This window comes from Platichthys flesus, chromosome 3, assembly GCF_949316205.1.
Source record: "Platichthys flesus chromosome 3, fPlaFle2.1, whole genome shotgun sequence".
Taxonomy (NCBI): Eukaryota; Metazoa; Chordata; class Actinopteri; order Pleuronectiformes; family Pleuronectidae; genus Platichthys; species Platichthys flesus.
In genome coordinates this window covers 12,253,121-12,277,460 of record NC_084947.1, presented here as the reverse complement: position 1 = coordinate 12,277,460, position 24,340 = coordinate 12,253,121, and the positions used below count along the sequence as shown (strand labels likewise).

General features: G+C 43.8%; 2 protein-coding genes across 6 annotated transcripts in view; both read right to left on the bottom strand.

Annotated features, from left to right (window-relative positions):
• smtnb (smoothelin b) overlaps positions 1 to 16,168 on the bottom strand; it is a 46,814-nt gene extending 30,646 nt beyond the window's left edge. For all 4 annotated transcript variants that reach the window (XM_062381920.1, XM_062381922.1, XM_062381923.1 and 1 more), the window contains exons 1-4: positions 15,851 to 16,168; positions 2,103 to 2,260; positions 440 to 518; positions 271 to 349 (exon numbers count right to left, since the gene is read on the bottom strand). In XM_062381920.1, the coding sequence (XP_062237904.1) occupies positions 271 to 349; positions 440 to 518; positions 2,103 to 2,260; positions 15,851 to 15,901 (367 nt within the window). In that variant the 5' untranslated portion in view covers positions 15,902 to 16,168. The remainder of the gene's footprint in view (positions 1 to 270; positions 350 to 439; positions 519 to 2,102; positions 2,261 to 15,850) is intronic.
• A 1,401-nt stretch (positions 16,169 to 17,569) lies between these two features.
• trafd1 (TRAF-type zinc finger domain containing 1) lies at positions 17,570 to 24,114 on the bottom strand. Of its 2 annotated transcripts, none has more exons than XM_062381915.1 (12): positions 23,563 to 24,114; positions 23,235 to 23,283; positions 23,011 to 23,146; positions 22,515 to 22,568; positions 21,980 to 22,418; positions 21,296 to 21,577; positions 21,153 to 21,217; positions 20,552 to 20,812; positions 20,309 to 20,441; positions 19,450 to 19,666; positions 19,230 to 19,287; positions 17,570 to 18,615 (listed from the first exon to the last, which is right to left on the bottom strand). In XM_062381915.1, the coding sequence occupies exons 2-12, from the start codon at positions 23,267 to 23,269 to the stop codon at positions 18,577 to 18,579; spliced, it is 1,719 nt and encodes a 572-aa protein (XP_062237899.1). In that variant the 5' UTR covers positions 23,270 to 23,283; positions 23,563 to 24,114; the 3' UTR covers positions 17,570 to 18,576. The 2 variants fall into 2 exon arrangements, with proteins under 2 accessions (XP_062237899.1, XP_062237900.1); XM_062381916.1 differs by having other exon boundaries at positions 23,235 to 23,272.
• Positions 24,115 to 24,340: the final 226 nt, after the last annotated feature.

Here is a 24,340-nt window from a genome sequence, read left to right as displayed (position 1 = left end):
CTTATTACTTTTAGTGTCAAAATGCATTGTCCTTAAAGTGGGGTCACAACCAAGGCAAAACATTTTCCTCTAATCAGTGAAAAGATGCATGAAGTGCGCCAACCCTCACATCAATGTGCTGGACATTTCCTGTTGTTGTGACATGGAGAATCTCCTGCTGCGTTCCTAATATGTGAAAAGGCACTCTGGAAAATGTCTCAACTCAATTTCCTGTAGTTCATGTCTAAAAATGGTGTGCTTGACTCGGCTTTATCAAACAGCTGGACTCACCTTGCTGCTGTTCGTCTCGGATCTGTCGGATGGCCGCTCTAATCATCTTCCTCTCCTCGTATTCGCCGGCGGCACGCAGCTTCATGCAAAACACACACATGATCTCAGTCTACAGGGCCCAAGGCTGCAGCGTCACCATATGCTTTTATTTTAGTTCATCAACACTCACCATTTTAGTGAGCTCATCAATGTCCTGGATCGACTGGAGCTTTTGTGACAGTATGTCCAAGTTTTCATTCGATTCTGACCTGAGAGAAGGAGACAGTCAAGTGGTTAAATGGTTTGTGTTATGAATGACCATAACTGGACAAGTGATAATTTGGTTGTCATAGTATCTTAAAATATCAGACTCTGATCTTATACGTATTCAGTGCAGCAGGAGACAGATTCAAGATAACACAGTTTCCTTGGCCAGAAGAAAAACCATGAGTGTGGAAAAAGTGATGCCGAGCCATAAGAGATTTGACAGCAGTGACACACAGCGCCTGAAAAAGGCTTCTCTCATCCATCCTCCCTTCTTTCGGTCTCGTATTTCACCAGTTTCCCTGCTTGCTTTAATGTTGGTTTCTATTCCTAATGCACTCCTCCAGTTCTCTCATTATCCTCGCTTCCCTCCACTCGTTGTAAACGGATGTGTGGCATGCAGGAATGGAATCTTTCACATTCCTCCTCGGGAAAGGAGAGGCACGGGCTAATGCAACTTTCAGATGGGTCCATAAGACTGTGTGTGTATTAATGTGTGTGCACGTGCATGCATGTGCTGCAGCAGGTAGGCCTCCAGTTGCAGCTTCAGTGAGGCTTCGCATTTGTTATTGTAACGCAAGTCATCTGAGAGCAGCGATGAATGGAAATGATTAGGCCTCTGTAATAATTCGGCCCAACCCAGCCACCGGTCTTAATAGGATTCAGTTACGGAGAACCACGACTGCAGAAGGTCGGGTCTCCTCTTCATAAACAGTAGTGTTAAATCCTGACTGTGCTCCACACCAGATGTTGGGATTGTTCCACAGCCTTGAACTGGAGCCAGTTTTAAATTAACACCTGTAAAGTTACTCGGGCTGTCCTATTGTTTGGACCTCAGGATTCCCACAGAGAGGAAACGTAAGACCTTTAAAAGGTTCAAATTCCCATACCGTATCATTTATGTGATTTTGTCGTTGACTATGTCTCAGGAGAGCAAAATGTGTTTATGATACTTTGCAGATTACCTGTTAAATAGGCATTTATATAATGAAGCTAGGAGAAACTGTTAAATATTTTTTTTTATGTTACCCCCCATGACATAAATGCTGAGAGATAATCCGACGTAAGGAAACAATTACTGTAAAACCTAAGATGTGAGTGTTTTCTAAGCTTCTACAGTTCTACTCACTGTGTGCCGTTTGTCATTAGGACAGGTCTTAGTGTGTGTGAACATGGACAAGTACTCCCATTAGGGCCAGTTTGAATTACAGACCTTGTGCAGTGAGGACATTTTGGTCAGTCATCACGTCTTTAACGGGCTGTTTGAGAGTTAACTTAGTTGTAAAGGTTCCGGTTCAATTTAGGTTTCATCTCAGGGTTATGATAATGGTTTGGGTCTCAACATTTGGGGATTGCACCATGTCAGTGAGTGTCTTCACAGAGACAGAAGCAGGAACATTTTCTAAATATTGGGTCTAGATGTTTTCTGGAGTTTCACTTACAAATAGGACATTTTTCTCCTGTATTCTCAAGTGGACTCGCTGACACTTTACTAGGGGGTTGGCAGAAAAATTACAGGAAAGCGTCCAGACTCGAGTGCACATCTGAAGGCAGCTCATGTGTATCTGTGCGTTTGTGTGTGCTCTTACCTGTGCTGGTTCTCCTTGTCCTCCTGCTGTTTGAGGCGTGTGGGTCGAAATCTCTTGCTGGCCAGAGCGGCTTCCATGTCCTCGATCTCCCTCGTCCTCAGCTCCCGGATGGCTGAACGGATGAGTCGTCTCTCATCCAGATCCACGGTTCCATCCAGCTGCACGCGAAACACAAAAATAGACAAACACAAAACAAGACATGAGACAAATACGTGCACGTAAGTGTGCTGTCCGAGCAGGACGCCTCACAGAGAGCGAAAGATTTGGCTTGCTAATACGAGGTACTTGTCATTCTTATATTTGCATCCATGAGTGAGAGCACCACAAAGAATCTGCTCCTTAAGGGTCACAGGCTTGTTCTCAGTGTAAGTACAGGGCGGTCAATAAGCAGAACTGCAGGGTTCCTGGGTCAAAATACAAGTCACAGCGAAGACTTCTTTCAGATGCCCTCTGTAATTAACCCTGCCAAACCAGGACAGCAAGGCACTGCTTTACAAGCGGGGGCAGACTTTATCCAAAGTGGCCTCACAAACACACACAGCTGTCAAATAGAAATAACAGTGTCCTGAACAGTTCAGGGATCCACCTTCACGTGAACTCTATTTGTCTTTTTTTTGTATTATGCCAGCTTAATCCGAGTCACTTCTGACAGATGATGAATGCGAACAGCAGTAAAGCATGTCGGACAAATCTCGGTTGAACCTCCCTGGCTTAAATGTGAGTTACAGGTACAGCAGGGCCAGCGTTCAGCTTATAGACAGGTGATGAAATGTGATCTGACTGGGCTAATGTGAAAAGACGGGACCACCTGAGCGAGGAGCCGAGGATGAGAAACAGCTGGTGCTCTGCTACGAGAGAGAATCGTCTCTCTAAGGTCGACTTATCACCCAGGTGTCTTCTTCTCTGGCTGTCTTTCATCCCGGTGGAGCAGTAAGTTTGTCGCAGGAGGCCTCAGACACACGGACGTTGAAGTGGCTCACTGTAAACACTCACTAAACCATGTCATCGCTCGAGTGACAATTACCTAAAGGGGGTTTACATTTTGTTAAGGAAAAAGAGGAGTAATTAAGGCATGCGAGTGTGTGTGTGTGTGTGTGTGTGTGTGTGTGTGTGTGTGTGTGTGTACAGCACGCCTGCATACAGACACATGGATGCTTTCAAGTGAGCAGCTGCTGTGAACACACAAGGGTAGAGGGAGTCCTCTGCTGTCAAACGGGAGATGTCTTTCTCCTTTGGTCAACAGCGGGAACCTGTCATCACATGCAGAGATGAGCCGCTCTGCTGGCAGGCTTCTCTTATAAACCTCACCCTCAACACACATACCCTCACACACACACACACACACACACACACACACACACACACACATTAAGGTTCCCTGCTGCACCAGTTAAAACCTGCAGAGTTAAGACACAAACCTTTGTAATGCCTACCGCCTTCAAATAAAAGGAAGCTGGATGTGGTTGCTAAGCTGAGACGTACACCCTGGTGAGTTGAAAACGGGTTGATGTGCTCCCCCTGCTGGGCCCAGAGGATGAGGAAGAGGAGGGAGGAAGGAGGGGGGTCTTACAACTCATGAGGAGGGCCAGTGGTTTTTAAAGTCTTGCTGTGGTTCGTCCAAATATGCAGCCCAAGCTGCACTCGCTCAGAGGGGCTCTCCTATATACTGTAATTTGTGGAAATTTAAAGTGCTGAGCCGACTGAAAAGAATGAGTAAGAGGAGAAAGTGCTCAGGGGGAAAAATAGCCTCAAAGAAAAGGATACGAGACAGGAAGAGGGGAGAGCAGACAAAGTGAAAGAGGGGGAAAATGAAAATGAGTAACTAGCCCTCGGTATGCCTAAAAATGGGCAGATGAGAAAGGGGTGGGAAAGGTCTGGGCCGCGCTCAGGTCATTCCTCACATTCCTGCTGACTCACAAGGAAAGGAGATGGCAGTGTAATCATCGTCTGAGCTTGGGTCCAACCCAGGGGTGAAACGACGGCCAGGAGCCACAGTGTCAGGTTTCTGATTGTGATGCAAGAAGGTAACGAGAGGCGAGAGGAAATGTTCAGTTCTATCACTGTCTCTCACACTCACACTAAATAAACACTTAGGGAGCCGTCTGTTATCACACTCCCAGGCCCACTACTGAACCAACGTCATGGTGCGATTACACTCCACAAATGCTGCCAAGTTTTCGGACCGACTGATTTATGTATTTATACATTATTGAGATGTAAGAGAGCAGCCTCAGCCCTTGGCCTCAGTTCAAAAACAGTAACTCCTGCTTGGCATTTAATAACAGGCTGTGTTTTGCACATATCAGATAAAATCCCCAAAGAAAGTGTTCGGACTTAAAAAAATAAATAAAAAAAGCAATGGATAAACTCAGAGCATGTGACAGATAGCAGACCTGTCCAGATCAGTTTCACTAATCTTTTGAAACAGAAGCAATTACAGTCATGATGTGATGATAAGAGATGAAATGCATTTAGCAGCACTTTGAAGCTTGCCTGCTCCAACAACTCAACCAGTAGCAGTTCATGTTTACATATTTTTTAAAACGGACCAATCAGTGCACACATGGCTGCATCATGCATGTTGACTTAATTTGGATTGGCTGCAGGATTCATACACTAGATCCAAATGGGCCAATCGGGCTGGCACAAGGCCAGCGGCTGTAACTGACTTTTCCTTGACGTGTTTGAAAAGGACCAACGACCACTAGCGCCACAGGAAAGTAACGAGCGGGTGCGACTCAAGCTAATAAACCACACCTTGAACTTGGGCGCTGGCCAAAGAAAACAGAAAAACTGTTAAAGAGCCAGAGACGGAAACACACGGTCATCCGGGAAAACGGTGCATTTGACAAAAGTCCCACATGAAGGTGGCCTTTACAGTGAGTGATCTGTGCTCAGAGGAGGAGGAGGAGGAGGGCAGTAAAAATCAATGAAGTTACTCAGTGACACCACCGTTCACCAACGGCCGTTGACCCAAAGGAATTTTTCAAACCAGCCCACAGGCCTCCGAATTTACTGAGTGCCACGGTGGCTCCAAATAACAACGCTGTGACCCAGAGAGCAGCCGTTGCACCTAGACAGAAACAGCTTCTCACGCAGTGTTGCGTTAGCTGCTAACAGACGTATGAGTCAGAAATCACACGCACACACACACACACACACAAGTGTTATGTTTTACAGAAAACACGGCGTCACTGAGACTCCGGCGAGCTGTCAGCACCTGTAATGACGCCAGGGCAACAGTCTCATCACGCTGTGCTCCGCTGACTGAAGACTCGTCACACCTGTCCACTTCTGCACAGTCAGCTGACTCACTGAGACAGGAAGGAGGAAGTGGATAAGGTTGACGGGGTGAGGACAGATGAGGCAATCCTGTATAGAAACTGGAGAGGTCGCTTAAGAGGGGTATTACTTTGGACTTTGTCTTTTTAATCCAAATGCACTTACTTACTGAATCGAAAGATGACCTTATTTGGCCTGAATTCTACTGTGGTGAAAAGCGAGCTTCATCACGGGCAGGCTTGCTAAGGCATGCGCCATACCGTAGCTCCACTTGACTCACGTCCGGCCCAGCAGAGGCTTTCTATGAAGTCGACCCACAAACCTATCTTAAGGCATTCGAAGAAGAAGCAGCTCAATCAATCACGGCCAATTAGAGAGTGTTCGTGGTTTAGCAGTAATCCAACCAGCTGGCGGCGGACGCACTTCTGAGGACAGCAACTCTCCTTGAACTCGGCCGCCGCACATGAGAGATGCAGTTTGAGAGGTTCAATGTATTTTGCCTCAGAGGGAAACGTGGTAAGAATTCAGCAGGAACTCAAAAGATCCTCTCTTCAAAACATACTGAGCCAGTATCCGTGGGTCCACACAACACACACGCTGTACCACTGGGTAAAGCACTGTAACAGGATTGTGTTAAAGCTGTGGGAGTGAAATAAGACAGAGCACTCGGCTAAAGTGGCGTGCAAATAGAAAGAAAATACTGCACAAGCTCAGATTTGTCTAAATCACACCCCTCTATACCGACTGATTCATTACAGCATTATTCATGGGAAAATAAAGTACTAGAGATTCTTTCTGAGCCGCTTAAAACTGGATTAATTGTAATGAGACGATTATGAGGTTTTTATATGTGTCTGTGCACTGTAGGCTGAGTAGTTAAACATGTTAGTTTACATGATATATGTTAGGACTTTAACATCTAGTTTTTGTTTTACAAAAGACACACTCGTCACTGAGGATCACAAAGTTCCAAGTACTAAACGATTTAATTCAACGCCCAGCCCGATTCTTTGATAGGGTGTTTTTGGATTTAACTTAATTTAATCTAAAATCACGGTTGTGTAACCACCAAATGCTGTGATCTAATTCCATCAAAATTGTGCGTGAGTGAGTGCGACAACCTTGTCTTTGTTTGTGTGCAATCCGCTCACTATCCACGGCCATAATAAAAGAGATGACCTATCAGTATCTGAATAGGCAGTGAAGAGCCCCACTTTCTAGAGTGTCCCTGCCTTATGTTGTGTACAGTGGTTGACAAAGGTCATCACAGCCTTGTGTGCAGAAGACGGTGCCCCCCCCACTCACAACGACTTCTCAGACCAAGACCCGACCTTTTGACTCCCGATAGGTGTACATGTGCTTCATGTCGTTTTCTGTTTTTGCACTTAACCCTTACTTGTTTTTGTCAAGTTCATTTCCTGGCATAAATTGGTTACGTATATTTTGTGCAAGAATGTGTGTGCGTGCGTCCACGTGAATGGTAATGAGGGGGGGGGGGGGGGGTAGCGCGTGTTAAAGCATGGAACAGGGGCTACAGTAATAATTTCCAGAGCGGGCTGACTTTAGAGTGCAACACGGCCGCATCGGATCAGTGCTTCAAACTCTCGCCTACAAGGGAGTTTGCCCTTATAAGGACACGTGGGACACTCCTTTCAGAAGAGCTGAAGTGGATTACCAGCTGCCACTGAGGAAGGCAGACGAGTACAGACAGTGAGAGACCCACAAATAAACAATTGAGAAGGACTATAAAAGGTTGAGAAAGTCCCCAATTTTGTTTTTCAAATCTCTTTGTTGCATTTCTGTGTGTGTGTGGGGGGGGGTTACTCCAATCAGAATCAGGTGAAAGCCTGTAAATCATTTCCCAACACCTGAGGAAAACAATGCATGTGTACACTAGACCCGGCACACACAGGCACACCACGCCCACTGAAAAATGGAAATATAATCAGGATACACGAGAGCCCTGCAGGACACGGGACCGCTGGTTTCTCAGAAGAGGGAGTTTCATTGACCTCTAGGCGGAAAAAATTTACAAAGAAATGAGGAGGAACAGAGGTGAAAACTCTTTGTGCTGCGGCTTTTATTGTCTTTTATCAAAAAAAATAAAGGGGAGATGTTCCGGGGAAATATACAAGGAAGCGAAGGAGAAACACAGATTATTGCGCATGTGGCAACGTGCTCTGCGAGCGCGGCTCCACGTGTAGGGAAAGCTTAACCTTCACTAATAACTGGAAGGTAGGACAAAGGCCGGGAGCAGACCTGAAAACAGTGTGCCCCTTTACACTTGAGGTAGCAGGCATAAAGAACAGACGCACTGGAGGAATGCATGTGGGTCAGAGGGGGGTATAAGCTTCAGAAATGTTCTATAGGAATTTAATGATGCACTGAACCCACAGATGTGCCGCATGCTGACAGATCATTCAGCACTTTACGATGGTCCACACTCTGATCTGGATCGGATACTATTGGCCTTTCGCTTCTGTGCAGGACCTGAACAATGATTTGTAATCGCCACTGCTTTGTTGCATGTCGCTCCATCACAAAACAACCCTACACATCATCAGTGATACACTCCCGCCTGGCCCGGACACATTTTTGGCCCACTCCACTTGTCTGGCTTTACACTCTGTGTCCCCTCATGAATGGGTTTCTCTTCAGAGAGGCAGCTCAGGTCACAGAGAGGGATCCAGGTCACTCACGGCCCTGTCGGGACAAGCGTGCTTCACATTTTCGGGAGCTGCTGCCTCATCAAAAGGTTTCGTATCCTCCGACAAAGGCAGGAGCGGCGACCTGTCCGGAGCTATTGTGATACAATCCATTCACTTTGACAACAATGTCTGCAGCTCCTGATTGCACTCCAGTATATTTCCCCTGAGAGTGAACAGGAATGTGGGTCAAATGTTTGGTTTGTTTGACAAGTCTCGTTTCAGGGTGAGCATTCGATTTCCATGAGCTCCACCGCTTTGCACGAAGAAAACCCCTGTATTCAGGAAAATCAATGCAGAAAGAAAGTAGTCTCTTTTTCATTCCACACTTTCTTCTGTGCGTGTGAGATAACAGATGTTTTTGACATTTTCAACAACTTCCCTGGGAATAATTAATGGATCTTGAAGACTTGTTAGCGATGAATGTGTGAAATTTGATGCAGCTTGGTTGAATTTAAGGGGACTGTGGTGGAGATATGAACTCTAGTAAATACTATTCTAGTATTTCATGTATTTGGATGCCAGGATCTTCACTTCCTCTAGTGCTGCTGCATTGGATCTCTGAGTTTAACATCACACCAAATCATGCCTTTCCTCAAAAGCAGGAGTTTTTGGACATTAATCAAAAGGAAACTGACAGAGGAAAGGAGCTGTCCGCACCTTGTTGGTTCATTGCCATCTGCCAATGGTGGTCATGAGAAGGTCTGACAAAGCATTACTGAGGAGGAAGCCTCTAGAAATAGAGATTTAAAAAATACCTCATCTGTTGGCCTCATCCTGTGAGGAGAGGAGTGATAAGGCATGGTGGGTTTTCTCCAGATATGGGGGATTGCTGCTGCTAAAAAGAACAACCTGCACTTTTGATTTAATGAGTTAAGAGTAGCGGGACGTCCTACGGGAGGAAACAAACCAGGGGTCCCAGCACTTTGGGAGGCTGCAGTGCACAAACAGTTTGTTCTAATGGATCCAAGAGAGCAAGCCACTCTGACTCCGACAATCCACACTGAATGTGACAATGGGAGTGAGAGTCACACACTGACAGACAGACAGGGCAAAGCTAAATCCAACAGATCAGCTGTGTGGATCTCAAGAATGCCGTAACATTAACAACAGTGAGCCCGAAAGAAAAACATCAACATCCGCACCATAGCCTTTTTTTTTTTTTTTTTTTACAGATCTCAGGAAATGACATTCCTCCGAGAGTCCCTATAGAAAAGGCTTAAATCACAGTGTGTGGATGTTTGATGTGGACAATGTATTTATGTTAATCTCTCTCTCTTTCATCTGATACATTTTTATTTAAAAACACAACATGCTATCCCAACTAAAACACACAGACACACCTCTTCAGTGTGATGAGGTCTTTTAAGGGTGAAAAATACTGTAAAGCGTGTATTGGGAAATAATATAGTACACCACTTAACGTCTAAAGCATTGTAAGTCCAACTGGGATTTGACCAGTCAGAGATACCTGGTGGTGGTGGAGGAGACAGAAGACAAAATAAACCAAATCCCTTAACCAGACCCTTTCCTTTTGGCAGGGTCATGATGCAGACAGATCAGCCACAACAACACTCTCTGTTGGATCACTTACCAGACAGACGTACACACCACAGCAACTTGGATGGCAAATTGGTTCACCCTTCAGTTAACAGACCCATTTTCAACAGGGAATTTACTGCATTAACCTAGTTACTCTATACTGCACAGATATTTGATCTTGAAGTTACAACTCTTTTGTCTCCCTTTAAGTCCTGCTAGACATTACCAGATATATCTATATAAGCTCTTTCTATCAATAATATACAAATACTGGGTAACTAAACTCGAATGGAACCCTGTGGACTACTTGAATGGTTGTGACATGATTCACATCCTGCCATGCTACTCTGCTAGACGTATAAAAGTTACAAGAAAAGACAAAGTGCCGAGAAAAAAGCGAGCCAAAGTATGTCAACATTGCATGATCTAAACTTTTATTTTTAAATCAGGTTTAATAAAAAGCAGATGCACTCAATACTCTTTTTAGAACTCAAGGATAAACACTTATTACTGACTACTGCAGATTCTGGTTCCAAACAATGTCTTTGGCTCAAGATGGAAGGTTTCGTATGAGGGATATTTTGGCTTCGTTTCTCGATAGTGGGAGGAAGTTTAGGTGCGTCATCCAACTTTGTAAACAGTCTTTTAATCCTCAACTACATCTGGTCCAATTCCCTAATCTCCTGGGAATAAGCATCTTAATGGTGTTATAGATCGTAAGCACTTTTGTTCTACAGTCTACATCATGAAAAATGGAGGTATGGTATTTCTGATGCTTTACTTACAATATAAGTTCGGGAGTCACACTAACAGGAGGAAGTTGGTCACAATGAGCTCAATTCCAACTTTATACATGGAGTAAATGTTTGTTGTATTAAATTTAAAGTTGTGCTAAATTCAACCTGAGTTATTGTTCCACAGAAACAATCGACTTTATTGCCACAGACTAAAAATAGACTTTGGTGGACTTTGCATGCGAAAGTTGAGTCCTTTCAGAGCCAAACTGGGGCGGGATATTTATAACACTGTCCACCAACACATGTTTCCTGTTTTATCAAACAAACAAGAGACCCCTTTCCTTATCTCTTTGCTCCCTGGCCGTGTAGTTGGCTATTCAGAGGCTAAAGTCTTCTCTCGTTCACTGTGATGGGCTCAGTCACGTCACTGCAACAGTGGAGATAACTTGTAAGCTCCTTCCAGGCATGACACTGACGTTTTGCGGCCAACCCCTTGTATATAGTGGAGACATTTTCTGGAAAATTCCCAGCGAGTGAGTGTTGCGACAGATGCAAAATTAGAAGAATACAAAATATTGCACGATGATAGGGGCTGCTGCATTCTTCATATGTGAAAGCCAAACTCCGAAATAAAGCCATTCTCCTCGCTCCATTTATGAGAAGTATTACTATGTGTTTAGTAAGTGGAAAACTCCAAATGTTGAACCACCCGCAACCTGTTTCTTCATCTTTGAAACGTAATCATACAGCAAGCTCTTTGTGCAAACGTGAAGGGCATAAATACCTGTGAGAATGATGACAGGTTACGTGGGGGGGGGGGGGAGAAATCAGGTGTGCACTGTGCACTGTGTGCTTGTAGTTTATGGCCCCGACAACCCTTTTGCACAAACCCAGAAGTACCAGGTGTTATTAGCCGTCGGGTGCATAACACATTTAAGGCCCTTTTCTTTGCATGTAGCAAGAAGCTGGGGAAGCTTCTTATAAAGGGAGATTTACTGCATGCAGCAGCTTGTATCTGCAGACTCTTAGACAACACAGCAGTCAACTGTCTTTGATGTTAGAAAAATGGTTTAAGACTGTTGACAGGGTCTACAGTTTTATCATTTTAACCCCTAATGAGACCCAGTCAAAGAAAGAAGGTATTTTCAGTCTGAGGAGCAGACAGAAGAAAAACACAGCGCGTAAATCTAAAAACCTCCCAGACGACAGTTTAATGTATCGTCATTTTTCCGATTTAACCGTTCTTGATGATGAGGCTGACATTTCGGGCCATGCCTCTGGGGGATAAAGAGAACCTGGGACTGTACTGGGAGACTACAAAACAAATGTTTTCATCCTGTCTAACTGTAACCGTTGAACCCTTGTCCGAGCACAAAAGGAGTCCAGAGAGCCATAAAACGAATCCCCAGGGGACCAATAAATCACAGAGGCCACGCCACAGAGTGAAATTACCCTTTTTTAACATGTGTGAATGCTTCTTGTTCACCATGGGAGAGCGGACGGTCACAGAGCTCGCAAGAGAAGTTACAAACTATTATGCAAGACATCCAGCAAGTGAAATCAGCCCAGCAGGCGTAGTGGACAGAAAGTCTCAGTGCGCTGACACCTGTTCAAAAACAAAAGGGCAGACTTTGTGCAGAAGCAGACGACAGGCGGTGAGAGACGATGATGTCTTTACACGGACATTGACGTTTTTAGCGACTTTGTGAGCTTGTCAGATTTCACATGTTTCTGCATTCCTCCAGTGATGTAGTGCAGCTGCGGGGGAGGTGAGGTGTCCGGAGATGATTAGAAAAGACGAGGGTGATGTGGCTGACAGATGCCAGAGCCAAACATTATACTTAGTGGGCAGGTGGACAAGTGCAACAACAGGAGCCGACACCTGTCAAGCGGGCCCCACCTGCAGGTGTGACACACTGACACACAGCACACTCAGGCCTGTTACAGGTGATGATCGTCACGCTGTTATAATCATTTTTATGTTACAGTGGTTGGAGTGGTTTAGCTGGAAAGAGCTTTTCTCCAACTGGCTTCGGCATCACCCCCCCCCCCCCGCCGCTCTCTTCGTGTCCACAGATCCTAAGCGCCATTCAGACAGACGACCCGCACCAAACGACCTTTCCAAAAGAAACTAGGACACCAACTGATTCGTTTTTTTGTGGATATTTGAATAATCGTGGCGGCCGAGGGAAGGGGAAAATGCTTTGCCTGGTTGCCATGGAGGGGATTAAATAAGCAATATAAAAGGCAGCCTGGGCTTTGAATAGAAGTGCAGAGATGGGATTAGTGGCGTTAGAGAGGCGGCCGTATGACCTTGTGACTGTTGAGTTCATTAAGCGCGGCGGAGGCCTGGAGTTTGTGTTCCTTGTCTAACTGTTGTTGAAGAGCAGCTCCTCCAGCAGTTTAATTAAGCTGCAGCTCTCGATTCACAAAGTCCTAACACCCAAAGCGCCATTCGAGTCTCTGTTGAAGAATTTCCATTTGAAATCCATCTATTGCTAAACAACTCTGTCATGTCCTCTGAGCCGAGTTCGCTGTGGAAAATGCTGACACTCAAGTCACCGCAAACATCATCAGTGCAGATGTGGGATCTTGGTGACCTTATAGCTGGTGGTCACATCTGAGGAGGAGGAGGAGGAGGAGGGAGGCTTCGGTGGAGGGACGCTCTGGAGGAGATGCTCTGCTCCATGAATCCGGCACAGAGGAGCTGACGAGACATCTCAAATTGTGAATCCCATGAATTCCAGCGTTTGCGTGGCACTGCTGCAGCTCTCTGGACAAAAGCAGCATTTTGACGGCAGGTTCAGGCAACACAGGAGGATTCAGAGGAGCTGGAGATGCCTGATAACAATGAGCTGAGGTCTGATGATGTTATGTGTATGACACGCATTACTGCAGATATAAAAAGGCAGCTGAGGGACAAAAGACTTAAAGTGGTCCAACAAAAAACCTCCTCAGTCTTTTTCTCTGCCAATAGTTGTGGTGAACTCCGATTCCTTCCTCTGTTGTTTTCAGTTTAACTACGTCTTTCCTTCTCTGGCCTCCAACAAACAAAATCTATAAACTAAACGATCAACGCCATTGAGAACTGAAAGTAAGTAATTATAACAACTGATTAGCTATTATTATCTATGAAAATTATCATTTAAGTGTTGGCAGGCGCAAATCCCAGGTGACATTTGGCAAGAATAACACATGGCCGACATATAGAGACAAACAATCACTAACACCTACTGTCAATTTAGAGTCTACGTTCAACTTACCCCTAATATGCATATGATTGGACTTTGGGGAACCCACACAGACACGTGATAGCATGAAAACTCAGGGGACGGCTGGGATTCGAGCCAAAGACCTTCTGGTTGAGTTGCGGACTTCTACCGTGCCACCCTAGTAAATAATTATAGTCAATAAAAATGTCCTCGGCCTAGTCCTGTTCTCCCACTGTCAAAATGTCACTTAAAAATGTGTCCTTCAGCTGATTCATGAGAAGAGAACGACTGTAGCTCGTGGCCAGATAGTTCCAGACTTTAAGGAAATAAGGAAATTTGTTCAGATATCATCCGACTGGTCAACAAAACATTCCAAACATTTAATTCTATGTCTAGATCCAAAGTAAACATCATTTTCTTGTCAGGTTTACTGATCTTTTAGAACAGAAAAACAGAACTTGTGTGTCGGAGACTGTGGGAAGCCCACACAGACACAGGGAGGACATGCAAACTACACACAGAGAGACCCCACCCGAATCGGGATTCGAACCAAGACTCTAAAGGCTGTGAGTAAACAGTGCGAGCCAACTCTGTAAATATTTATGTTCAAGAAAAAACCTATTTCCTCAGTGAACTCCTGTTTGTCATTTTAGTGATTTATGAGAAGTGAGTGACTGCAGCTCGTGACCAGATGAGTCCAGGGAAAACAATGGATCGATTTAAATATCATCACACATGTCTAACTATGCTTTGAATCCAAAGTAAATATCCTCTTCTAGTCAGGTTTAGTGATCTTTAAGAACAGGAGACAACTTGTCTGTTTGAAATGGCCTCTTAAAAACGTCTCATTCTCAGGAAAGCAGCTAGTGAGGATAATGACTTTAGAGCTCATTATCATAGAAGTGCAGCAGTGATACCTGTCACTTTAAATCAATATACAGCCCCCAGCGAAGAGATCGAATAATAGAGATTTAAATTCTTCAATGTATTAACTCTTCATTGTACCCTCGGCACCATTGTGAATGAGGGTCTTATTCCTCAATGTGTTTTCCGAGGCTTAAATAAATAATCAATCAAAATGCCCAACGTCAGAAAATAAATGAAAAAGTAAAAATTCCTGTTAATGTTGGTGCTGTTAGTGAGAGTTCTCCCCATTTACTGATCCAAATCTCTTGTTGGTTTCATATTAGCAATAGATTATATAAAATGAAAAGCTAGTAAACACTTGTCTCAGATATTTCATGTATGACTGTTTCCTGTGTCTTACCGTGATTCAGGAAAACCTTGCATGGCGTTGTCTGGATAAGGACAGCGTGACTAATGCATCCTTGTAATAGTGTCAGTGTTACAGGTGTCACGCTGCGTGTCACACAGACAGACGGACAGACAGACAGACTAATGATGTCTCACCTTCCTGTGCCTCAGGAAATCACTGGGACATGACTAATACGACTGTAATGTACCACGTGAATCACCTACAATCAGAATGAATTATACGTCCTTCCACTGTTTTGTAACCGAGTCTGTTGTGTGTAATCATGGATTCACACCGGGACTTCACAACAGTTCTTCGACACACTATTACTTTCTTCACGGCTCAGCCTATTATTGATTTGATTGCTCAATGAATTGTTGAGCGTAAAAAGTATTTTTAAACTAATTTCTAAAAGGAATTCCGATTGTTTGTTTTCACTATCACCAGCCCAGAGTAATTTAATTTTTCGAGAAACAAGAGCTGAATAAAGACAGTTCTTACATTTGTGAAACTTAAAGTCAGACACACCTGTCTGTTAAACCGGCCACTGTCACTTTCATTATCCTTTAATCTGTCTATTTGTTCCATTTATTGATCGATAATTCAATGAAATATTTAACAATATTTCAAAAAGTGAGATATAAACATGACATTCAAATAATGGTGGACTGAGAAGAATAATAAAGCCCCACTTTGTGCACTGTGAGTTATAAAGGGGGTTAAATTCCTCATGAGGACTCACACCCATGTGGAGGAATGAAAGTTCAAATGATGCAGAGAGACTCAGACAGAAAGAGACACAGAAGGACGTACAGAGAGACAGAGAGAAGGACAGACAGAGAAACAGACAGACAGAGACACAGAAGAACAGACAGAGAGACAGACATGAAGACGGACAGAAGGACAGACAGAGAGACAGACAGACAGAGAGACAGACATGAGAACGGACAGAAGGACAGACAGGGAGACAGACAGACAGAGACACAGAGGGACAGACGGACAGCATGTCACTCACCAGAGCTCGCAGAGAGGACTCATCCAGCGCAGAGTAACTCTCCACCGACATCTTCCTGTTCGCCAAGCCGGCTGAGACGAGCAGGTCCCGGACTGTGTGTGTCTGTGTGTCCGCTTCAACAAACACGAACCACCTGCACGACTTCTTCTTCTCTTCTTCACTTCTCTTCTTCTTCCTCTTTGTGTTCGGTTCAGTCTTCAGTCAGAGCAGCTGGTTCTGGGTCAGCGGAGGTACAGTGGTGTCCTGCTCGCGGAGGAGATCATGATCCACTGTTCGTCTGTGGAGTCGCAGGGGAAACAAACCACACACGCACGCGCTGCTGTGCGGGAACGTTAGCAGCTTTTTGAACCGAGGATTCCCACTCAAAGGTGTAAGCCCCGCCCCCTCTCGCGATGAAGCCCAACCTCTCCCGGAGGTCATTTAATGCGCGCCGCCGTTCGGGGACACCGGAAACGACAACCCAGAATGTGTGTGTGTGTGTAGGTGTGTGTTAGTGTTATTTTGTGGGGACATAAAACTACACTTTATGTGGACAAAAAGTCGAGGTTACTGGAATGTCCTCTGAGGTCACGTCGACACAACCCAGTGTTTGTGTGTGTGGCACAAACTGTGCAGCGCGTCTCAACTTCCTCCAAATATCCAGAAGTGAAGCCAAACATACTGCTGATATGAATCCATCCCGTTATATCTTCTACAATGCTACACATATATACTTTTTTTAAATGTATTTTTGGGGCCTTTATAATTTTTTTATTCAGAGAGGACAGAGAGCAAGCTGTGAAGGGGGGGCAGACAGAGAGTGGGGGAGTAATGCAGCACAGTCGGAATCGAACCTGGACCACTGTGGTTGAGGGCCAGCCTCGATGGGGCAGCAGATCTTCCATTGTGAGCTCTACGCTGACCCTCGTGAAACCTTTAAATGTAGATATTTGTGTGTTATGACCTCCACCAGTGAGGTTATGTACTCATCCAAGTTTACAGTTTGTCTGTTAGTTAGCAGGATTACATGAGAACTACAGAACAGATTACAGCTGAACCTGGTTGAATGATGAGGTATGGGTCAGGGAAGAACACATTCAACTTTGGTGCAGGTCATGCTCAGGGGGCAAATCCAGAATAAGAATTGTTTCACTTCCTGAAGAATTGATAGATCGGTCATTTTACAACATTCTCGTCAGGCATGTTTCGGCAGGCATGTTTGGGGGTGTGATCTTAATGAGTGTGAGCAATTTGATGCAGATCCAAATCTAAAGCCGGGTCTAGTGAATTTAAATATGGCTTCATAATGGACCTGTTGGAATCATTTCTACTTTGGTACCAATCACACCAACATTATCCTTAGGCACTTCACAAGTGAGTAAAGTCGAGACCTTACAATATGAGAGAGAAAAGCCCAACAGTTCCCACAATCAGCAGGTACATGTTGATAGAGGAAAATCCTTTTTCCATTGTCACAACAAAACCTATGCTGGATCCTGGTGTAACAGGAATCTTGTCTATGCTTTTATGTTGCCACAACAAATACATCAAAATACTGCCCTGTTGTAAAACCTAATTTCCTGCTGCATTCATTACTGCATATGAAAGTTAGAAGATGAGAAAGGAGAAGCTGATCGAGTGGTGATGTGACTATAAATATGGGAATTTAAAAACAAATAACACAAAAACTGTAGAGGCATGAAGGAGACACTACAGAATAAAAAAACTGGAGCCATGAACGACATTATTAAAACATTTAATATCCGTACAAGACAAAGAGAAGACAGTTGTTCTTTAACAGGTCAGCTCGTCATTTCATTCAATAGCCAACCCCCACCAGATGATTTCACTGATTAGTTGCTGCTCTCTACTCGATCAGATGTCATTTAACTCTGATGCTGTCTTTCATTAGAGGGGAAGCTTGCAGACTCAACTGTCAATGGCACAATGTTGCCTATTTGATACGTCTTTCTAAAGAGGACAGATAAAACACATATTATTAATCTGAAATCATAATTAAAGGAACAACACACAACATTTATACAGGATACTTAAAAGAAGGTGGGACAGGATACATTGCTTCATAAGCCAATCATCATAACACAACGCCTACAGTTCTACAGATATGATTTAAAATACGACTGAAGAGTATTAAAGACAAGTCTTTCTCAATATATAAAAAAAAAAATTGTTAAATAATACAGTTAATGTTTTTTTCTTGGTCAAAGATGCATAATTTTATCAAATCTGTTCCTTAAGCCCTTTTTTAACAAAATAATCTATCAAAGTGCTTCAGGTTACAAAGAGATGCAGACGCCAACAGGAACACAGAGACATGCCCAGAGAACAGGCCAACACGGGTGGAAACAACATGTCCTTGGCTGAAGTAACAAAGTCAAGATTAAGTCAAACGCAAACCCACAAAGTCATGTGACTGTGTTGGATGTCCTCTGTGTTTGTAGAGCCATGACGTTGTACAGTTAAAATCAAATCAAAGTTTACTGTGGGTAAATTCAGTTTAGCTTATTGTTAGACATACAAACATTTGAAGGAAATTTGGAAATAAAGCAGAATATGCGTGAATAAAACCCAGATTGCTTACTCAGACTTTAATAAAACTACATGATACCAGTACTCACACAGGCACTTATCAGATACATATGTTTGATTTTCACAAGTGTGCAAAGAGATTCACGGAAAACAGAGTAGGAGATTTGGTTTTACTCTTTCTCCACATGTTCCTGCTCTCACTCGTCCCGCTGCTCTTCATTCTGCTTCTTGGGCCACTGCAGATGGAAAATAAATCATTTAACAGATGGAAAAAATATAGGTTTGGAAAAGCTGCCCTAAGCAGAATTGACACTGTGGTAATTAGATCATTCTGTGAAGAAAGTACATCCAGTGGTACAGAATTATAAACTTCAGCTCTGTGTCCCAGGAGAGTTTTCCTTGAATGACCAGGCAATAGCTGTTTATTTAAATATCTGCATTGCCGTTTCTATGCACCTATCCTCAGCAACCTTATATTCTCAAGGAAATAGATGAATATACTTTATAAACTTGTGTGTGTGCATTTCTCCTGAAAAATAAACTTTCTTTCCCATACAGCCAACCCTCATGGTTGCACATTCAGGGTTTCAGGAGGTTGTAACCCTCAAAATGTGACAATATCTCTCAAACTACAGGCAGCTACAGTAGCCATTCAGATGATTGAGTTTTAGACTTTAAACCCTGTGGAAACTCGGACATAACCATTTCAAAAGTTAAAGGGCGGCCATTGTCACCACCTTCTTGATGCAAAATCAAGCTCTACTTTTCTGTTTTTCTGTTAGGTCAGGTAGAAGCAGAGGAGTCTTGCTTTGGTTTGTCTAGCTATTACCTTATGTGTTCCATTCATTACCTTTGTCACTGGATTACTTCTGTTGCCTCGCCCTTCGTTATTTTCTGGAAGATGAGGTCTGGTGGACAGAACCAAATTCTATAATTAACAACAAGTTAAACAATTTAATTATAAAAAAAACATTATTGGATCAGGTAAGTCTATTGAGTCAGGTAGAACTTAAGTGATTCCAATTCAATTTTTAAAATGTGTCTCGAAAAGGATATGATAAGGTTTTTACCCCTTAAAAGATGTCGAGGCTGAAGGGTCCGAATCACAGAAAGCTGATTGAGCCCCTTCTGCTTCCCTGCTCTGCCAAGGTCGGTTCTGCACTAAAGCTTCACTGTTGGACGCTTTGCTTTGACTCGGCAGTCCGATGTAGCCTCTCTGCCAATCCCTTGGTTTGTTTCCCGGTGCGGCATCTCGGTCGAATCCAAAGTCCTCAGCCAGGAAGTCAGCTGTATGTTGACAGCATATAAAGTAAGTACATAAAACAAAAAAACACATACAGACAGACCATAGGGGGCCATAAAAAACCCTGCACATGTATCTACAGACCCTCTAGAAGTTAATGTAATCAAATTGACATAAATCCCTTTGCAAACATGTGATGTGATCACAGATCGAGGTTTTAAACTGGATGCTTATTTGTTACACACACAAAAATAAAAGTATTACACACACATTTTTCATGATAATTATACAATATAAGGCACAAAAAAAACTGCCATGTCACAGTTAATTAATATTTCTTGCAAGGCAATTGCCTATAAATATTTATCTAGACTGGCTATGAAACTGAATCCCCATTCATTTGAATTGATGCACTGATTACAATAGACTCTTCATCACTTTAAAGTGTTTGTAAAGCTGACAGCAATTGGGAGCTCTGGAACAAGGCTAATGGTTTGAAACCTTAAATCCTTTTTTGGTTCCTAAACATTGAAAAGTTATTTCCTGCTGCAACTGTAGACTCATCACCACAGTTTAAAGTACACACAGTATTCAAATAAGATAAATAAGTCAAAAACTCAATCACATCTATAGTTCTGTAACGTTTCTGTAATGTTTCACTATTCTGGATACATTTAATAAATTACCTTGGTGCTTTTCTCTGTGATCTGGAGATGTCTGCCCAAAAGCGTATTTATCAGGGCTCAGTGGTTTTCTGATGGAGGCTTTTGTTATATTATTCAGTGGATGAGAAGTTTGAGGGCGCATGTCACATTTGTCCTGGAGGAAAAAAACACACACGAATATCACAAAACATGAGCATTTTAGATGATGACTGTGTAATTTCTTCCTGCTCTTGAATGTTTGATATTGTGCCACCAGCAACATACCTGATGATGAAAAACGATAGCCTCCTCCAGAACAACGCCACAGAATTCACATGGAATGACCACATCGCCCTCTAGTGGACTGGCTGGAGGGCTGTAAGAGGCAGGGGAGATGGACCGAGGGAAAGTGGGGATGTTTGAGGCGAGCGAGTTAGGGTGGCTGTGAATCAGCCCAGAGGCATTCCTGCTCATCCTGTCCTCTTTTGGCGGAGAGGTGGGATGCTTGCTGAAAGACGCAAAAGCAGAGGCGGGGCTGCAGCCAGTCTGAAACAAAGAAGAGGGAGAGCGCAGAAAGTTGTGCGATAGGTTAACTCTGCTCGAGATCGAGTGATTGTTATCCTCTGAGTAGAGAAGAGAGACACATATTCAGACAAGGAGGCAAGCCCAAAAACATGGTCACACAGTTTTTTTTTTTCTTTACTTCAACTCCTTTAGAAGACGATCAAAATATTTTCTGAGCTGTCCCCATTACAATAGAAGATTAAAATCTGTCCTTTTGCAGTAATTAAAACAACATTTAAGTACAGGTGAATATGGAAGTAAAAAAATTCAGAGATACTGTTTGTCAATGGAGCAACTAAAAGATTAAAGTTCCATCTCTCACCTGATGCAAAATGAGGTCCTCCTCTCGAAACAGATCCTCACAAAACTCACAAGGCAGCATGGCATCTATAAAACAAATATTTAAAACCATTAATAGTTTGACAAAAGAACAACTTCAAAATGTTTTAATCAACGCTTATTTACCTGTTTGATCGTGGTCCTGTACTGTACTTGTGCTCGTCCCTGTAGTGAAGTGCGGGTAGTTGTTGTTGGGCAGAGAGAGTGCAGAGTTCACTGAGGTGTTGGATGTCTTGTGATCCCAGATATCACTCCACAGGTTGCTGTCTATACCTCCGGCCACTGACTCTCCATCACTCTGCAGGCTGAGAGCCAACATGTAGTCCAGGCCTGATGAGTCCTCGTCACGTGTCTGATCAACATGGTGCCACGTGGAGCTGCTATTCTGAAAAGCTCTCTGCCCCATCACTAGGAAAAATGTAAACCACATTGTGTTTGAAAAAGGTCAGCATTGCTGGTAAGGCAAAACATTTCTCTCTAAATCAATAAGGACAGTTATAATATTTACTACACTATTGATATCGAAACACTCACGCACGCACACACACACACACACACACACGCAGGGCCGCTGGTGACACAACACCATTTGTGCTGCTGGTTTGTGCTATTCCACTGGTGGGTAAAAATAACATGCAAAGTGTAACACTGCACCCTCAATGGCAGGATAGATTACAGCCAGCAACAGCAGAAGAATGTAAACAAAGCAAGCTTTAAATATTCATTCTAACCAGCTTCACCAGTATTTTATGGGTGATGTTACTGGATGTAAACAGAAAACTGAATAATGGATGGGTCAGTGGAACTCACAGTGACTGAATGTGTTTCTCTGTGAAGCATCCTCCCAGTCGTCTGTGCTTTGAGGTCCCCTCGTAAGGTTATGCGCACTGGGATCAAACATACGGGGAAAGGCGTGTTGTTCTGCCGCACTGACGTTGTTATTCTTGGAGCCTTTTTCTTGGGCTTTTATGATGTTTCGGATGGAGTGGGCTTCAAACCATGTCCCTTGGGGCGGCAGCTCAAGTGGACTGCGACTCATCCTGCTGCTGTTGTTCCTCTCTTTGGGCGGTGTGAGGCTCCCACATAAGACTGGATGCACAGCTTGCTCCCTCAACATAACATTGCACTTGCAGTTTGGGCAGGGCTCTGTGCGCGTGCCGCAATAATCTTCGTGCTCTTTGGACTGACTGGAAACGAGCTCCAGTTCACAGAATTGGCACGGGACAAGTCGCTGAGAACACTCAGAGCTCTGAAGGAGACACAAAACAGGGAGAAGCACATTCAAATGATTCAGCCACGATTATTCAATAACATATACAAAGGGAAGGCAACATTTCTTCAATACCTGGTGAATGTCAAAACGATTCTTCTCAATCTTCAGACCGCACTTGCATGTAATCTAAAAATTAAAGAGAAAATGATCTTAAAGAGAGATTCTTCAGTTTCGCTGATGCTAAATTAGGGAGCATACAGTTACTATATGTAAGAGAAGACTGCTTAAAGCATTGGTAATTACTGAAAATACATGTGTTTGTGCAAAAAAAAATAGTTTGTTCAATCTGAAATGTGGCACAATGAGGTGTCCTGATCATCGTTACAAGCCAGTTTCCCCGTAAGATATTGACCCTGTTGACACATATAACTTTGGCGATCAAAACTGGAAATCTATTTGTGAGACATAAAACTCACAAAAGCCAAAGGTTTAATTATTATTTGATTGTTTGGCTACAGACTAAGTGGATTATCATTTTTTCCAGCTTGAGGCATTCAGCTAACCCTATAAAGTAGCTCCTGCTTCAGACATCATGTTGAAGTGTGCGGTATTTGTGTTCAGATGTTACCTGTGTATGTTCCTGCTGCATGTGATCCTGCAGGTCCGCCCGGGGCACTGGCTCCTGACACACCCCACACAGGGCGATGTTCCTCTGACAGTGGATCTCATGGGTGGTAAAATTACCCTCTGGAATGTCGTGTTTGCTATTAAAAAAAAAACGATAGACGATAAACCCGTTTTCATCACATTAACAAAAACATCGATCCCTTCATGCCATTTATTGCTACTTACCAATTGCCGCAGAACTGTGTATTTTCATCTGCCATGGCCTGACCGAAGCCTGAGGACAAAGAGTCGCGTTAGGTCGATCTGTTATTGTTGTGTTTACTGCTCACAAAAGGTAAACATCGTTTGTTCGTAGTGACAGAAGAGGAATTTAAGACCGATTGATTCATAAGAGGCGAGTTACGATGCGTTAAGTCAATTCAACTCGTGTTAACCGAGCTATCTTATAAATTATCATCATAAATCACCGTGAACACCAGTGTTGGTGTAAAGAGTACATGTAGCAATCACTGTCGTAAGCAAATGAAACTGACAGCTCTTCCGGTTCTCTTACCGTGTATCCAGGCAGGTAGCTAACGTTAGCTGACAGTGCTAGCTCGGACTAGCAAGGAAATCCCCGTTTAACTTTAATCGGCGAGCATCTCAAGCCGCTTCAGCGACGCTGGACGATGTCCGACGTGTTGGCCTCAGCTAGCCGTGTAGCTTAGCATCCGATCCGCGGCACAGCAACCACCACGTAGCGCCGCTAACTTGATGCTAGCTAACTTTAACTTTATGTTATTAAGTGGCAACAGCGCCGGGAAGCTAACGTAGCGACGGAGTTCTGGTCTCCTGCCGCTCGCTGCAGGCAGGATGAAGACAGCTCACCGTGTATCAGCTGATTCCTCTCGGTTTATGACACTAAAGTGAAACTCGCAGCGGACCACTAACAATTTGACGCTAGCCTGAAAAAACAAATACTTCGGTATTTCCTCCTTGTCCTGTGCACACGGACCTAGATGTGATTCCCGGGCGACGTCTCGCAGGCGGTCTACGTAGATCCCACTACGACACCTTCAACATTGGAACGATTGAGTCGGAACCTACAACAGTTTATTATCCTGCATCTGAGCTGAACGCGCTAAATCAAGGGGTGGTGGCGGGGGTCGCTACGGGGAGGACACAAGAAAGAGGTTAAGGGTTAAAAGTCACTGCAAGTCAAAACTCGGGGCACTCATTTTCCAAACATCGGCAGGCTGGAATTGTATTGGTTGAATATTCAGTGTGTGCTCGTAAAAAGGCTCCGGGTGATACCACCGCTTTAACTTGGACCCGGTATGTGATATTTAAAA